At 33.2% G+C, this 18263-nt stretch overlaps 2 protein-coding genes across 3 annotated transcripts; one reads left to right on the top strand and one right to left on the bottom strand.

Annotated features, from left to right (window-relative positions):
* Window positions 1-6529: 6529 nt before the first annotated feature.
* Window positions 6530-9596, bottom strand: LOC106459646 (ocellar opsin-like). Of its 2 annotated transcripts, XM_013919283.1 has the most exons (4): window positions 9523-9596; window positions 8614-8994; window positions 7600-7796; window positions 6530-7280 (listed from the first exon to the last, which is right to left on the bottom strand). In XM_013919283.1, exons 2-4 carry the CDS (start codon window positions 8977-8979, stop codon window positions 6701-6703), a joined length of 1143 nt encoding a protein of 380 aa, XP_013774737.1. In that variant the 5' UTR covers window positions 8980-8994; window positions 9523-9596; the 3' UTR covers window positions 6530-6700. The 2 variants fall into 2 exon arrangements, with proteins under 2 accessions (XP_013774737.1, NP_001301103.1); NM_001314174.1 differs by lacking the exon at window positions 9523-9596 and having other exon boundaries at window positions 6701-7280; window positions 8614-8979.
* A 4836-nt stretch (window positions 9597-14432) lies between these two features.
* LOC106459644 (ocellar opsin-like) lies at window positions 14433-15623 on the top strand. Its single transcript, NM_001314170.1, is given in 1 exon segment — window positions 14433-15623. A coding segment is annotated over 1 exon segment (1191 nt).
* Window positions 15624-18263: the final 2640 nt, after the last annotated feature.

The following is an 18263-nucleotide window of genomic DNA, read 5'->3' as shown; positions in this document are numbered from 1 at the left end:
GCGCAGATAGCCCTCGTGTAGCTTTGCGCGAAATCCATAACAAACAAACAAACCCACAACCTTATAGTTGTAGTCGCAATAAATGAAAAATTCTAAATATTTCAAGATAAAAGTTAATTTAGAAGTCCTATCAACATTATATTGTTTTATTTAAAGGACTGAGCTCTCGGGTTGCTCAGCAGAAATCTTGGGGGCTTATAAATGGCTTTCGACACCCGCCGTGAACACAACAAAGGTAGCTCAGCATATAATTTTGCGGTAAAAAACAAACGAATAAAAATAAGATCACGTTATCAAGAGCTTACCGTTTACCTACCATTTTTGTCGTATTTACGTCGCTGTCTTAACATATTACATTTCCCTTATATCATACTTCAAAATTAGATTACTATCAAGTGTAGAACAATCCCTTGTATCATACTTCAAAATTAAATTATTATCAAGTGTAGAACAAGTCACTGAATTTTCAAAAGAAAAAAACCCTGCGTCTCAAGTATCATTTGTAATGTGATAAGTTTGTGTGTCTAATTCTATCTGCTTACGTTTTTATATTAGATGCGGCATATTAAGCCCTCTCGTTTATATTAATATTTTTAAATGATAAGTGATGTGTGCATTATGTACACTTTCCAGTTATAGTTATAGTTCCAGTTTAGAGTTATGTAAAGTAGGTTTTTATTGTTTTGCTTCAAAAACAAGCTTTTTTACACTATATATACAGTAAGGATTAGTAAAATGTATAACGAAATATTTATTTACAATACTTGCTTAATTTGAAGAAGATTATTACAAATCGACAGATTGTAGCGGTGTAGACATATCTAAACAATAATTTTCAAGGTTTCTTTTCAATATGAAAATGCATAACAAGCTGTTCTTAACTTGAACGGTTTTTACAACTATTCAGATCTACCTTAACTACACCGTGGGTAGTTCTAAAGATATATTAAATTTATTATTTACACATTTTTATACTGAAAAGTAACCTATGATGCTATGAATCCGGTTAAGTAATGAAAAGTTTGGTAAAACAAATATGCACTTATTATTATAATATATATATGTGGGGGGGGGGGGTTATGTGTGTATGTATATATGTATATGTTTGTTTAGTAATTAAAAATTAGCTAAACATTATTGATTGAAATTTGCAGGTGATATTTTAAGTTTGATATTTTTTTAAAAATAAAACAACCGGTAAAAACTTTGAAACGGTATTTTTTAACGTTGTAATTTGGTGAAATAATTTATAAAGATGTTTATTATGTTATTGTTTTGAAATAAGTATATTGCAAGTGTAAGAGATGTAAGTACATCATTTATTAGTTAGGGCTTCGATAGTATTGAAGTAATCTTCGTAACCACACATTTCGTCCACAAATGTCTAAAACATTTATCGCACATTTAAAGGGATTGTATGGGCAAAAATATAAACAATAACTTTTTAATTTTAATCTAACCGATATAAAAGCCAGTGTGTGTCACGTCGCGCTTGATTTCTCGAAATAGGAGGAGTCATAAAAGCCAAAATGCATTTATCTCATTACGATTTTAGTGACGGGGGTGCAAGGGGACCGTGAAGGGATTGTCGTGAAACCTTATAAGTGTAATGAGTATTGGGATCACCTAGCCTAGAGCCAAGTGCATACAATTTATCATGAAAGTAAAAATAACGATTCAGTTTTAAACTTAAATCGTTTATGAATTAAGCTATTTTCTGTTATATCACCAACGTTTTTTAAAAAAAAAACTTCTAAATCAACGGAGACTCTAAATTAAGAAATCAACAAATATTTTTTCCAGTTTCATTATCTATACATTTCCTTTTATAGTTTTGGTAAACAGACTAACAACAATATTAGGTTATATTGTTGATAAGCAGCATGACATGAAAGCCATTGTTGTAACATAGTATTACCAAAACGCACTGGCTTTTCTATTTCAGTTAATTGATTTGTTTTTTAATTTCGCGCAAAGCTACACGAAGGCTATCTGCGCTAGCCGTCCCTAATTTAGCAGTGTAAGACTAGAGGGAAGGCAGCTAGTCATCACCACCCACCGCCAACTCTTGGGCTACTCTTTTACCAACGAATAGTGGGATTGACTGTCACATTATAACGCCCCCACGGCTGAAAGGGCGAGCATGTTTGGTGGGACGGAGATTCGAACCCGCGACCCGCAGATTGCGAGTAGAGCTCCCTAACCACCTGGCCATGCCGGGCATTTCAGTTAATATAACTGATTTTTTCCCAATAATTATTCTATGAATACGTCACGAATTCATTTCATGAGCGATCTTAATTTTGATTGTCTCACAAAGGAATTTACCGACGTTTGACTGCATCGACTGCACTTTTCTGCCTCTTTGTGGATCAAGCTTGATTAATTTGTTTCAGTTAGCTATGAAATGTGAAGTTAGGGTATATTATGGGATGGGAGTGGTAGTACTTGCCCCGTCATTTTTGACGGGCAACACGTTAGTAGCATATATATATTCTAGTTTGTTGACATTAGATAACATAAATTAAAAAGTTGGCTTGAAACCCGTTAATGATTTCAAATTCGATAGTATTTAGACGATTGAAAACTAAATAAATGCAGTTTTTATCTTCAATTATTTTTGTTATGTAAATTAACTTACTTCCTATAAGTGGCATTTAAAGAAAAAACAACCAGAAATAAACTCACATCATCCATCATCTCTAATTGAAAATGATGACCGAAAATAATGTTCTCTAATCTCTCTACTGGAATTCAACATAATAACTACAAGCGTTTTCCACTGATAGGGTTTACGTACGCGTCTTATATGTTTAATAAGTTTCTCTGTGTATATATATTATATATATGTGTGTTCTGTTGGGTCAGAGGTCATTTTACGGACTTAAAACATTAAAATCCGGTTCCATTTCCAGCAGTAAACTGAACCCAAAAAATACACCATAAAGTTATTGACTTATTTTAGCGTTTACCTTTTAATGATTGTATTTTGATTTTTTAAATGTCGTCCAGTAACACCATTACTCAAGCGATTGTGTTTTCGGAGTTTAGTTCAATTGAAAATGTATCTGTTGTTTTTTTATAATTAACTAAACGAAAGCAATTAATAATTGGAGTTTGGGAGTAAAAAAAAATACTTGATCACATTAATATTATTGAATATTTAATATTATAAAATAATTATATTCATTTCTGTCTCCGTCACTCTCTTTATGACAGCATCGAATATACATTATACGCCATTATTATTGTCGTTATTCGGAGACTTTATTATACAGTGTATTGGAATTACATTCTATATCGTGTATGGTAAAATTTAGATGGATTATCGAATAAGGTTCCCATTTCCGATGAAAAATATTTAACTAGTTTTTCAACCTTTTTATTTCTGCCAATTCGCGCTGTGGAAACATAAAGGAAACTGTTTAAAAAGAAATCATTAATAAAAGCTCTAATGATAATTTGTGTTTCAAATAGTAGAAAAACAGCGATCAGATTTTAGTTGATAAAAAAGCTATAACTAATAATTATTATATCACACCAGTATAATTGAGAATAATAATATGTACGATTCGGAAGGACACCAAGACATTTCAAAGGTTATGTAGTATTTTTCCAAAATCTAATTAAGTTATTTTACCAACAAATGCTTTGAACGTAAACAGTTTGATTTAAAAAGTCATTATTTTTTTTTATAAACCAATAGTTTTCGGCACACTTGTTTTCAAGGGGTGCTTGATGTTTGAAATATCTTTTTTTTCTTCCAGAAAAAAAAGGAAAGAAAAAGAATGTTAAACTAAGCTGCATAAATTGCTCTCTTTAGTTCTAAAAAAAATTAAAGACAGACAGTATTAGAGTACGAGCATCACACAATGTTGGATGGATATTTAGGCATAGTTATAGTGAAGACAGGGTTAGTAAAAACTACTACTGGCTGGGTATGTTTGGAGAGATATGTAACGAGCTGTCCAGCATATCAGGTTCATGAAAGCAAAATGTCCAGCGGTTGATTAACAATTATTAGTAAACCCATTTGCTCCGTTCGTGCCGATATTATGGGAAAACTTCTAGTAACAGAGCAAGGGAATAATTATATATTCTGACAGAGGTTAATTATGTCACTAGATATGCAACTGCTTTTACATGTCTAGTGATATTTTCACGGGTCAGATTCCTGAATAATTCTTATCAGATTTAGGTAGCAATATTCAATTGAAGATAATAGAGGAATAATGGAAGTTGACAGGTGTAAAAATGAATCACACTAGTCCTTATAAAACCAAAAAAAAAAAAAAAGGATGTGTGAGAGAAATAATGGAACAATTAAGGCCATGGGATGTGTGAGAGCGATAATGGGACAATTAAGGCCATGCTAAGAGTAATGGTTCAGGAGAAACCTGTTTACTGAAGAAATATGATGTTGCCTTTTGTACTATTTGCATATTGAGAAGTCCCTCAAGTTATGACAGGATTCTCACCATTTGATCTATTATATGGTTGAGATATTAACGTTCATTGCATTTATTAAAATTAAGTTGGTCCACAAACAAGGCAAAGTCTCAAAATGTACTAGTATATGTGATCAGCTTGAGGCAAAGGTTAGAAAAGGGGCAATATTTAGCGGCTAAAGTTACCAGGAGAGTAAAGATAAACAAAATCTTCGCTATGATAAGAATGCTAGAGAACGTAAGGTGAATCAGTTAGTTGCTATAGTACCTGGAAATAATTTAGTGGCAGGTCGTTTCCCTATAATTAAGCGTGTAGTCAAAGTGACATATGAGGTAGGCGAAGAAGATGGAGAAGTATCGGAACGAACATATCATGCAAATATGCTTAAGCCATGGTATACTAGAGTCGCACCTAAAACTTATGTGATGACCTGTTTAGAGCCTAGTAGTAACGAGAGTGAACAGAAGACTATCTTATGAACAGATAAAGTATGTTAAAATATTTGAAGGATTAACTCCTAAGCAACAGGGGGAAGTGCACGAGATTATGTATTTGTTGATAGGCCAGGACAGACTCTATTAGTTAAGAACGCTATAAAAGTAACCACTAATGTTGTGATAAAATAATCCTGAACAGTAAAGGTGGAATGGAGAAGACGGAGGGTATTTCCCAATTAATTGCGTGTGTGAACTTTGTTTTAATATTGTAGTGACATGTTAAAAAAATTGTGAAGTTTATAAAATATCAAGACAAAGACTATGATATGGTATATGTAAAGACAATGAAATTATTATTATCTGTGCTTCACAAAACACCGTGAATTGTGAAACAATCTAAAAAAAGAGTGTGATGAAACGCCAGAATTTCGGAGCCTGGTATAAAATCGAGATTAGACAGAAACGTAACCGAGATTTAATACAATCAATATTGTTCAATGTATTCAGGAAAAGAAGTGAAATGTGTTATGAAATTAGGTGAAAGCAATATCGGTTGAAATTGAGTGAGGTAAGAGAGCGGCCGGCCGTTGGTCAGTCTCTGAGTAAGTAGGGAATTACAGTACTCTAAGTCATTAGAAAATGATTGGTATGAGCGGCCGATTTTCTAACTTTAACGGAATTAGAGATTACAAAACCCACTCTGGTTATGATGCAATCCAGTATATGTAAAACAGGTGCAAAGGGCAAAAAGAAAGTGTCATGTTCGGCGTGGGAGAAAAAATAAAAAAGACAGGAATTCAACGAAAAAGAAGACAACCGAGAGATTCAAGACAGAGAGAACGAATAAGCCGAGAGAGCGAAGGAAGAAAGTAATACGCTGTCTTTAAGAAACAAAACCTATTTCTAAACCTATGTGTTATCAATTACCGTAATATACAGTAATGTGTTGTGTTTAGGTTGGTACGAGTTGATACCTCATAGGGATAAGACTAATCTAAATAAAGCTGATGGGCAAAAGTAGGGAAAGCGAAGTGCGAGAATAGCACGTTCATAACAATCATATGGAAAGACGTTATAAATGTTAATATACTGCATTTATTTTTTATGTTTACTAAAATTATGTTACATTGATTTCCCTTTATGTTAAAAACTGATGACGTGAAGGAGGACGTAGTTAAATTTTTTCTATTTAACCAACTGTTTATTGATAGAATCTTTTATTGACAAGCCCCCTCGGTGACCCAACGGCAAATCTCAGGACTTAATACGCTCTAAATTGGGTTTCGATACCCGTGGTGGGCACAGAACAAATAGCCCATCGTGTAACTTGTGTTTAACAACAAACACATACCTATAAATCTTTTAAGCGTAACAGAGAAAAGGAATTTTAGCGTAAAGGATGGTGACTATGGCAAGAAATATAACAAAAAGAAGCTTTTTCGACACATTAAGGGTTAATATTCATAGAATCACGTACACTTTAAATATTCTATCTAGGAAGTTTCGTTATTTGCTTTTTCTGGGATAGTTGCTTTCCCGCTGTATTTGCCTATTTCGGTTGCTCATATATAATTTAATTTTATAAAAAAGAATCTCCACGAAATACTAAACAGCTCTTTTGCAAATAACAAATGTAAATTCACTATGATCAAGTATTTTATTTTCTGTATATTAGACATCGTTTTAGTTTTATCGCCTAGTTTAAGTTTCGCATGATAAATATCATATAACTACAATCAATAGAACTAAACAAAACTACTACCTAAAGTCAAATCCAGATATTTTACTTCTCAGAAATATCACTAGGAAGTGCTTTAAGTAGAAATCTTAAAAGGCAGTTGGATTTTCTCCGTTATTAAAGTAGAGGTATCATTGCTTTCATTACTGAAGTTTTCGTCGTTGTCAGTGTCACAAAAAAGCCAAGGTAGCTTCGCTTTCAGAGCTACCCGATATTTGGGATGGCTGATTCCATAAACGATGGGATTATAGACGGAATTGGCTTTTGCAAAAACTGAGCCCCAGATCGTTGCTAGTGGTGTTAATTTAGTTCCATCTGAGAAAATCCCATTAAAGGCAATAATGAGGTACGGTGTCCATGCAACGAACCAGAGCCCTACGTTAAACATGGCAATCTTAGCCAGTCGAATCTCAGCACGTGCACCTTGTTGGTCACCGTTGGCTCGCAAGGATGTTACATTCATTTTCTTAGCTTGTTCCCGAAGACTTCTTTCGTGGTCAGCAACAGCTCTTACAATGAAGAAATAGCAGTATATTGTAATAAACAGAGGTAGAAAATATACAGCAGTTGCGTAAATGACCACGTAAGACCGTGAATGTGTATCCTTGGTAAGATAATCAAAAGTGCAACTGGTCATGTTGCCCTCGGGAACATAACTGTAAAGTAGTTGCTTGAAGTTAATTATCCATACTTTAACCACAGATCATTGTAATATAAAAACAAAATTACAAAACATATTTCATAATTTTTAAAAGCAACATAAAATTATGAAACAGATCTAAAGCTTAGAATTATTGAATTATTGTCAACGATATTTTAACACATTTGAAAGGGAAATTGTCCTTTTTTGTAAATTTTTATTGATTTCAAAATAGGCATATTAGAAATAGTTAGACTTATGAACTTTATAATAGTTGAAATTTTACGTATAAAATTATTACGGCTTAAAAAGAAAAGAAAAAGAAATACACATACCGATTCCAGCCAAAAAATGGGGCTAAAGTCCAACCTATAGACCACGCCCAAACAAAAATGTTCATCAAAGCCGCTTTACTGTGAGTCATGGGAGAAACACTGAAACCCTTACCGATGATGTGGTAGCGGTCATAGGTGATCATGACCATGGACCAGATAGAGGCACATCCAAATAAGGAACCGAGCATTCCATAAACCTATAAAAGAAAAAAAAAGAAACTACAGAATTTCTGACGTTTATTTAGGCTCAAAACAATCTTGAAGCTATTTTACATTATTCGAATACTCTTGCTGTGCCAAAAGTATATCTAAGACAGATTTCAAATCAGCGTATTAAAACCTTTTTCGGCTTAAGTATGATTTGAAAACATGAAGACTCATAATAATATAATAAATCTAAACATATAATTGAAGCAAAACATCATATTCATATATGAGATCAAGAAATATATGTCTGAATCACGAATTTGCCTCTTATAAATGCACTCACTCAAATATGGGTGGGTGTTCGAGTAGACAACATATAAAATGAGATTAATAAACGGGTGAAACGATCATTCTCAAATCTTTGATCGTAACATTAACTGCATTATAAAGATATTAATGTCATCAGGGTTGGCTAATTTAATGTAAACAGAGATGACATTTGAATAGTTGTAATCTCACGTAAAAACAAACAAAAAACTAATAGCTTCGCGATTCAAATATATCTAGTTCATCAAAGTTAAAAAGGGGTTTTATCGAAAATACTTAAGCTAGTAGTGTCGTCACGACTCAATTCTTTCTTATTTCTATGATATCTGTATCAGTAATGTCAACTCTGTCAAACCTTTACGAGCCAGGTGTATAAGAATTCAGAACATTTTTAATTAACCAAAAACATCAACGTACTGCTTTTGCCAATTATGGTTTTATTTTTAATAATATTTAATACGTGTTATGTGCCACAAACTACGATTTGTTTCTTCGTTCGGGTTAGAAATCCAGTATTTGTCTTCAAGACGAAGTACTTACCTCACACATAAAAGGCCCCAGGGCCCATTTTTCGGCGAAACAGTTAGTCGCCATCATAGGCATCATCGTTCCCATCATCATGAAGTCTGAGAAAGCTAGGTTAACAATTAATACGTTAGACGCTGTCCGCATCGACTTGGTTGTTAAGAAGATGTAGATGACTACACCGTTTCCACAGATGCAAAGTATTCCCAGAAAAATCATGGCAACACCCAAAATCTGAAACCAGAGAGGGTTTAATGATGGAAAACGATACCAGTGCTCATGCACCATGTGTAGCATGTCTTTTGGGACCATGTCAACCACACTGGCATTAGAAGAAAACTGCCACCAAAAGGGAGAAGAGGAGGAGATAATGTCTAACATGTTTGAAGAAAGTTTCTAGAAAAGCATAAAAAACAAAATTGTAATTAAATTATAATACCAAAATCCGAAATTATTCGACACTTTCAGATTGTGAAATAGTTAAATGATTAGATTTTAAATTCACAGAAAACTCGGGCAGTGAAACAGGTTTGGTTAAAAACATTATAGAATATTCTGCTTCTCGAAATGTGTCATATAATTTCATGTTTTATGAATGTTTGTGTTCGACTTGGGCTTCATTTTTAAAAATGATGCAAGCTAATTAACTGGCTAATGTGACAACTAATGTGAGAACTTGTGTATTAAGGATATCATAAATAAAATTTGCAGCACACTTCAAAATACCTAAATATCCGAACTCTTTCTAATAGTTGACTATTTTTCAGGAGTAAAAGGGGTAATTCTTTGTGCTAACTCTTTCATCATGGCTGATAAATAAAACCTAGAAGTGTATAGTTATATAAGGTATCAGTTTTTATAAGTAAAACAAAATTACAGTCACTTCAATTCAAATTGTTTGGAATAAACAAAACGAACACTTACAATTATACTTTAAGGAGTCTAACTTTAGTGCCTTCCCTGCTACTTACAGAGGTGCACTCTTTCGTGGTCAGTGAAAAAAATGCCCTTCATCCTTTTTAAACATTACCGTGTTTTTCTAAGGACCAATAAAAAAGATCGTATATGTTACGTCACATATTTCTAAGAAAAACAAAATTAAATGAATATATTTTATTAATATGGCTTTCTGAAGACTTTGGAGGGAGTTAAGTTTATCTAACAGGATTATAAAAATACGCCAGTCAATTAGTGCGAAGTATCATAACACCGACCAATCAGAAGTTGAATGAAAATTTTATAAGCCAGTTAATACTCTAAAAGTGCAAGTAAAAAAGTTGATCTTCGTTTAATTATTTTATTTAACATCTTTGCACAAGAACTGTCAGTTATTACGAATTGAATACTCTAAATATTCTGAAACAGGAAGAAAACACTATATTCTATAGATTCAGCGAAATAAGTGGTTTTCAAAACACAAGTCATATATTTTTCAAACTTTCAACATACAGCAGCTGTAGCTATTTGAGCGGGTCAAAACTTACATTGTTAAACATTAAGATAATCTTTTGTAATGATGTTTTCCTGAAGTCTGCGCCGCTTGGTTACATATTAAAACAAATCACAGAATAACACTGCAAATAAAACTTATATATTTCTTAATCTAACCCAAGAACACATGAACTAAAAATCACGTGACAATCTATATGTTATAATTAGCTAACCCGCACATGAATTTATTTCAGTAACTATTATCTTTTACTTGCTTTACGTGTTATCGTTGTTTTTTTAGCGCAAAGTTACACAAATGGGCTATCTGCGCACTGTCCATTGCGGGGAATCAAACCTCAGAGTTTAGCAGAAACTTACCGTCGAACTACCAGAGGACTTTTTCAAGTAAACGGACTAACAAACAATTTTAGAAATAATTAACGATAATAAAATTAACTCGTTATGATCAGATATAGTTGAGGTAACTCAAGAAAATGGCAGGTCAACCTGGTGAAACGTAGTGTATTTATATAATTCTTACTTCCAATAAACTCAAGGTTTATGCCATCTAAGTTGTTAATTTAATTCGTTATGGGCTTAGAAATTAACAGTTGTTGTTAGTAATCAAAACGATTATTTTAAGGAATAGTGTAATTACAAATACGGGAGAATTGACATTAAAAAACTCGCAAAAAAAGAAAAAAAATGGAAATGAAGTGAAAAAATAAATCAACTTTGAATGCTGAAACTACTTAGAAATAGAATATTCTTCAGTTAATGTAAATCTAATGTGTATGTAGATACTGCAAGAACTCGGTATAAAAGGCTAACAAAAATTTAATGACAACAACCTCCAATAATCAGTGGTGAATTTTTATTTTACCAATTATTAAATGTTTGTTTGTTTATAATTAAGCACAAAGCTACACAATGGGCCATCTGTGCTCTGATACGAAATTTAACTATATTATTACAATCGCCATAGTATAAATCAGACTGAGGACTTTTAACGCAAAAAATCGGATTTTGATACCCGCGGTGAGCAGAGCACAGACAGCCAACTGTTTATCTTTGTGTTCAATAACAAACAAACAGCGGTAACAGTTTTGCTTTATGGGTATTTTCAGTTTCAAAGCTTAATATCAAATGATTTTGTATTTAATTAAATAATGAAAAGTTTCATTTCTAAATATTGTTTGCCATTTTCTTTAACTTCAAAACAGTTTTAATTTAAAGAAACCATACTTTAAGAAATGTTTGTTAGTGAATCAGTTGAAAAGATAATGAGCAAGATGCGAACCAATTAAAAATGTTTATTTTGTATTAAAGTTACTAATTTACTAACCAGGTTTACCGTATGTTAATGAACCTTCCGTAAACGAACTCGGAGAAGTAGATTTTACGGGATCATACATCTAATCAGGTGGTTGTGGGGCTCGACTCGCAATCTGAGGGTCGCGGGTTCGAATTCCCCTCCCACCAAACATGCTCGCCCTTTGAGCCGTGGGGGCGTTATAATGTAACAGTCATACCCACTATTCGTTGGTAAAAGAGTAGCCCAAGAGTTGGCGGTGGGTAGTGATGACTAGCTGCCTTCCCTCTAGTCTTTCACTGCTAAATTTAGTGACGGCTAGCGCAGATAGCCCTCGTGTAGCTTTGCGCGAAATTCAAAACAAACAGACATCTAATTTAAATATTTTGATTTTTATAAGACCGTCAAATATATGAATATATGTTTATATATTGAAAAAATAGTGTTTAAAGTATCCTGGGTAAAATCGCAATCAAATGCAGCGAAGTACGTCGAAGGGCTTTGTTTGAGGAGGTTTGAAGGTTTAACACTGAATTTCCAGTTTCACTGCATAGAATTCTTAGCGGCTTAGACATTCTAGCTATATTATTTTTGATATAGAGACATTCCTAATGACCTAGAGAAGAATTCGATATAAAACCGAAATTGCCGTCCACTGCAAAATCAAAAGTAGATCATAAAAAAGCGTCTATTTTTGCATTATATTAATTAATTAATAGATAAACTATTGAATTCCTAAACCTATACATTCTTTTAAGAAATTTTACCCAAACATTTCTGGTTTGAAAGAAGCTAAGAAATTCTAGCACATCTACAGAACAAACATTATCCAATTAAAGGTGAAAAGATGAGCAAAAGAAACCTTGTGAGGATCTAAGCTTTGGTGCCATGTGCCATTTCCATTTTCTTCTTGTAGTACTAGCAGTAAAACGGCTAAGTATTCCTTAAGCGTTCAAGCGAGCACCGAGATTGATATCAGATAACCTTTATACAGTAGAAGTGACCTATAAGTGTGCCCTTTAGCAATCCAGAAGCCTTTTGAAGTAAACAGATCATTAGGGTGCAGTAGATCTGATAACAAAAATGCTCGGTTTATTTTTACGCCTTATTAGTTTCATGGTAATAAAAATGGTGGCGCTGAAGTCTATTAAAGCTATAAAACTGCGAAATTTTTAAATAACTAAACGTTTTAGAAGACCAGGGTTTAAATAAGTTGTGTAAATCAAGGTTTCATTAACAGGTTCGTTTTCTTAATGTTTGATACGTAAACTATTAATAGATATAACTAGAAGTTCATAAAAGAGAGGAGGAAATAAATATCACTCTTGAAGTTTTAGTTGGTGAGTAAACGAAACAAATGAATTTTTATCAGTTGTCTCTGGCAACGAAATTAACTGACTAAGGCAAGTGCTAGTCTAATCAAGATTTCTGAGTAAGAAAAAATATAAATGTTTTTCAAACATTTATAAAACAAGCTCGAGTTTTAAAAAATACTGGTTAGTGGTCGTTTTCTTGTAGAAAATGATAAAATATTATTATTTTTTGGTAATAGTATTAGGCCTAATATCTTTTTAACACTGCATTAGTTTATCCAGTCTATTAGGGATTTTTAAGAATTAGAAGCGTGTTTAAAGATAGTATTCCAACCACACTTATTGTCATTTCCATTGCGTTTTGCTCAGCCTAGACTTCTTCAATTCGGCTGGAATATAACAAACACAGTATCAAATGGTTTACATAAATAGCGTTCCGACCATTACTGTGTTTGTTGTATGCCAGCTGACCAGAAGAGCTCTGGAGTGAGCAAAACGCGTCGTCGCATTGGAAATGACAAATATAGTGTGGTTGGAATACTGTTGTTATATACTTTTCTAATTCTTGAAAATTCGCAAGGGACTAGATAAAAAATGTAGTGTTTAATAATGTAATAGGCCCAATACTAATGTCTTATGACAAGTAAAAAAGTAGGCCTAATGCTGATAGCACGTGGTTTTAGGTAGGAATATTGGTTAGGATAGACTAGGTTGATAATGAGTATTTTCAAAGTTAAAGACTGTTAGAAAAGGCGTTCACACTGTAAAAATTATTGGAGCATAGTATATTGATAAAAAAATGCTGTTAAGTGTTTAGAGCATTTCAAAATCATAATATCATTCACACGCCTGGCTTCATGTATTTATTGGTACACTTACACGTCCATTATGCACTGTCTATCGTCAGTCTCTTTACATCTCTTGGCCAAAGAGAGGACGCAACACTCTGATGACCCGTCAGCCCCTTGGGCTGGAATGAAGGGACAAAAGTAAATTTTAAGGTTAATAGGAATACATTGTTTAAAGGAAATCAAAAATAAAGTAAAATCAGACATAAAGTAAATTCACTTCTTAAATAGAAACTTAATTTATTCACAGCGTTCGTTTTAAAACGTATTGTTTGAGCGCTGAATGCACTTGTACACTTGATTTTACTTTATTTGTTTATTTTATTCAGTCATATATATAGGAACTCTCAGAAGGGCTCAGAGAAATTTAAATCAATTAGAAATATATTTTGGTAAGATATTTAAAGTTGAGGTCTCGGACTTAAAGGAATATAAAATGTTTAGAAAATCATTAACACTATTATAAGTAGGCTGTGTTCGTAGAGTGCTGTTAGGGTGTTAACTTTGCTTTTTAATCAGTAACATGAAGACGAGCTTTAATTCAATGTTGGTGTTTAAATACGTGTAATAATGTCAAAGTAATTATATGCATATTCTTAAAAGTTTTTACTTCTTATATTCGGAATATAACAAACCGGTCAAGAACAAGAGTCAGAGTCTTAAGATAATGAGAAAAAATAAACATCTAAACAAGCTGATTAGAGTTGAAATAGATATAGTTTGGTTTCTTAATAAATGTATCTTCACCTTTACTAAAGTAATTAGTTTATTGCAATAAAATTTTAGGATAAACTGTCTATTGAAATGATGCACCTAGTAATGTCTGTTTAAAAATATGTGTTTTTGGAATATGTCAATTATTCACTTTGCGAATTTGTATGGAAAAGTGTATTTAATGTTTTCCCAAACTTAAACGTAGGAACATCTGAAATGACTGACTGGAATCCCTCACACTCTCTTGGACATTCTCTTTGGTGGGGCTCAGATAATGAGCATTTTCTGTGGATGCGACGTCATGGGGCCAACGTAACAACGACTGATGTACTACCAGCTGATATGGAACCTTTAATAAGGGAATACTGGAAACAGTTTCGAGTGCTAAGTCCAGAATGGTTTTTTGCATTAGGCATTTGCATAACAGCCTTAGGATTGATTTCTTTAACAGGAAATTCAGTGGTGATTTATATATTTCTTACAACGAAATCATTACGAACACCGTCCAACTTGCTTGTGGTTAATTTGGCTTTTTCAGACTTCATGATGATGTTTACAATGATGCCAATGATGAGTGTCTGTTGCTTTTCCCAGAGCTGGATTTTTGGACCATTAGCCTGTGGGATATATGGAGCCTTTGGCTCTGGGTTTGGTTCAATATCCATCATAAGCATGATGGCCATTGCAATAGATCGTTACCGAGTTATCGTGAAAGGACTGTCAGGGGAGAGACTCACGTATAGAGAAGCAGTTCTTTGGATTTGTATAATTTGGATCTTTGTCGGCCTCTGGACGGCAGCTCCTTTCTTCGGCTGGAACTCTTACGTTCCAGAAGGGAATCTTACAAGTTGTTCCATTGACATGGTGAGCAACGACTGGAATTCTCGGTCTTATGTGATTGCCTACGGAACAAGTGTGTATTTATTGCCCTTGTTGTTCCTTAGCTATACATATTTCTACATTGTGAAGACAGTTGTAGAGCACGAATATTTACTTCGAAAGCAAGCTCGTCGCATGAATGTTGACCGACTCAAACCAAAACAACCTGGAATATCAGTAGAAGCTAAAATATCCTTAGTGGCCCTTATGACAGTTGTGCTGTGGTTTGTTGCTTGGACACCATATGCTGCCTTAGCCATTCTAGGATCTCTTACAAATGGAAAACTGGTCACTCCGTTAATAAGCATCTGGGGAGCAGTCTTTGCGAAAGCTGGTTCCTGTTACAACCCTATAGTGTACGCAATCAGTCACCCTAAATACCAAGAAGCGCTTCGTAAAAGACTGCCTAGACTGTACAAGTTTTTTTCGTGTACGTCTTCTAAGCCTTTGGAGAAAGTTGAAAATCAGGAAAATCAACATGAGTCAACAACGATCGAGAAAATAATTTCTCCGGAATCATCTCCCTGAACAGCTCTGTTCAAATACGTCATAGATGGTTAGGGTCAATAGTGTTGCATTATATAGCAACAAATAAGGAAAATATAACAAAAAATCTAAAGAATGTATCTTATGCTAACTTTAACCAGGTTTATCATTGCTTTCTTAGGATTTTATGGTCAACTTTTCAGTGATGAAAGTTTGGAGGAGAGGCTAATGCGGATTGCTTTATCGTGGACATTTGAATTTTGTGTTTGAGGAAACAAGAGAGAGAGAATGTGCCTGTCTAGTAAAAAGCAGGCTAGTGAAAGCAACATAAATTTCTACCAACTTAAATGTTCAAAATGTTTTATAATAAAGGCGTTAATATTGGTGTTAATAAGGTTGATCTTTGTTAGCAGCATTGGGCATAAGTTAAAAGGATAATTTATTTTTAGTCAAAGAATTAAAACACACACACACACATATATATATTTAAAATCTATTTATAAATATGTGTGAGTGTGTGTATATTTTTTTGGTATAAAGTGTGTTTCATTTCACGAACATAAGTTGCTTTAAAATCTATTTTCTCTTTTTATTTTCATTACTTTTGTTTATTTCTCTTCGATCTCCGTTGGATCAGTGGTAAGTTTGGAGACTTAAAACGCTAAATTCCAGGTTTCGAGTACCACGCTGTAGACCGTACTCAGATAGTCCATCGTGGAGCTCTGCGCTAAAACAAATACAACATTTCTCTTTGTTCTATTATGGCATCTGTTTCTCGTCTAGTTGGATCCTTTTGGTTGCTCAATGGATTGGTTTGAGTGTTAGCTGATAATGCTATTCTAACAGATATTGATGTCATTTTCCTGGTGTTCCTAATGTTAGATTTTTGGTTACTTTATCAATATAGTTTTCTTAATTTGTCTTATGATTCAGCGTTGTTAGTTTTTGTTTGTTGTTTACAATAAAAAAGGAAACTTTCATGCTATTCTATCAAAATTGTTAAACTGTTCTAGGTATATATCTTTAAGTCATAATTTTAATATACTGTCTATATATATATATATTGTGTTAATGCTATAACTATATTATTCTTCATGCACTGAAACTGAATTTTTTGAGTGAAAAACATGTTACATAATAAATTTGGAAGATATACATATTAATAAATACGACTGATTATAGGTCTTCCAACGGTTGTATCAGTTATGTTAAATTTTTCTTTAAAACAAAGAATGTGTGTATCGTTGATATTTCTGTATAACCTTCTGAGCAGTATATAAAGTTATATCAGATAACTAAATATAACAGTTGATTTGCTTTCAGTCAAATGTAATTGGTCCCCTCCCCAGTGGCAAGTGGTTTCGATACTCGAGGTGGGCACAGTACAAATAGCCCATTGTGTAGCTTTGTGAATAACTACAAAAAAATAAGCGTCTTTATTTTTTCCTTTGTACTTAACCAGCAGTTGTTAACAGTGTGGGTTACTAGCATAGAACCTACAACGCTAGAAATCGGGTTTCGATACCCGTTGTGGATAGAGTACAGATAGCCCATTGTGTAGATTTGTGCTTAACTACAAACGATCTTAATGTCGTGTATGAAATAAAACCCATCTAAGCCCTTGAATGTTTCCCAAGCTCAATTCAGACATCACTTAATTACATATTTTAAAGTATAATTAACTCAAATAGTTCTAATTTAAGTGTTATTTTAAACACATAGCGGCATAGCCAAGAAAACAAATTTAACAACAATTGGACATGCTGTAAGAGTTGATTAATACTTTATAGGTCAACACGTCGAACTTCTGTTCTTTATCGTTCGTTCTTTTGATTCACTAACTAAACATTGTGTCTAAAGAATTTTGAGAACCAGCTTCTAGAGTGCCTATTGTCTTTTTTTTCCTTTTTTGTTTGTTGTTAAACCCAAAACTACGCAGTGTTCTGGACCCATTACATTTTGTGATAAAAACCCGATTACCGAAAACCAAACTTACCGCTGAGTCACTGTGGGAGACGCCTACTCCATTATTACAAGTATGGATTAGAAATTAAAGTTTGTTTGTTTTCAAACAGATACTCGCGGCTCACTTTAACTGTTATATTATAAAGTTATTTTAATGTCATGTGGTAAACAACTAAAACACAAAGCAACTTAAGCAAAGTTATTAAAATGTTTTAAAAATGCATATTCCATCATATTAAACACGGTTTCATAGACTTTACTAAAAATGTAAGAATGATTTGTTTTTATTTCACGTTTTCAGTATCTCGAAGCAAGTTTGAAAACAAGTTGATGCCTAACAGTAATAAACTAATTTTAATTAAAAACTATTTCATTGCCATTTGTAACCCCGAATGTTTAGTCTAACCTTCTTGTTCCGAAAAAACTACTCTGGTTTTAATCAAACAAGTAAAAATATAATCCAGGATCACCTTCGTGTTCTCATTTGTTGAATAAAGCAAAACATACGCAACTGTACCACACTTGAAGCTAATTGTTAATAGCTGACATTTAACTGCAAAAAAATCCTTATAGAAGACTGTGAACTTTTTTTACCATAGATTTCGAGATTGTTGCTACCGTAACCTCTCAAGGAATTTTAACTTTAAAGTTTAACTGTTTTTAAGATAATCTATATAAACATATTTTGAACTTAATTAAATGGTATATGTATATGTG

The sequence above is a fragment of the Limulus polyphemus genome, unplaced genomic scaffold (genome assembly GCF_000517525.1).
Source record: "Limulus polyphemus unplaced genomic scaffold, Limulus_polyphemus-2.1.2 Scaffold642, whole genome shotgun sequence".
In the NCBI taxonomy this organism is placed as follows: Eukaryota; Metazoa; Arthropoda; class Merostomata; order Xiphosura; family Limulidae; genus Limulus; species Limulus polyphemus.
The sequence above is the reverse complement of the archived record's forward strand: the minus strand, read 5'-3'. Positions and strand labels throughout refer to the sequence as shown.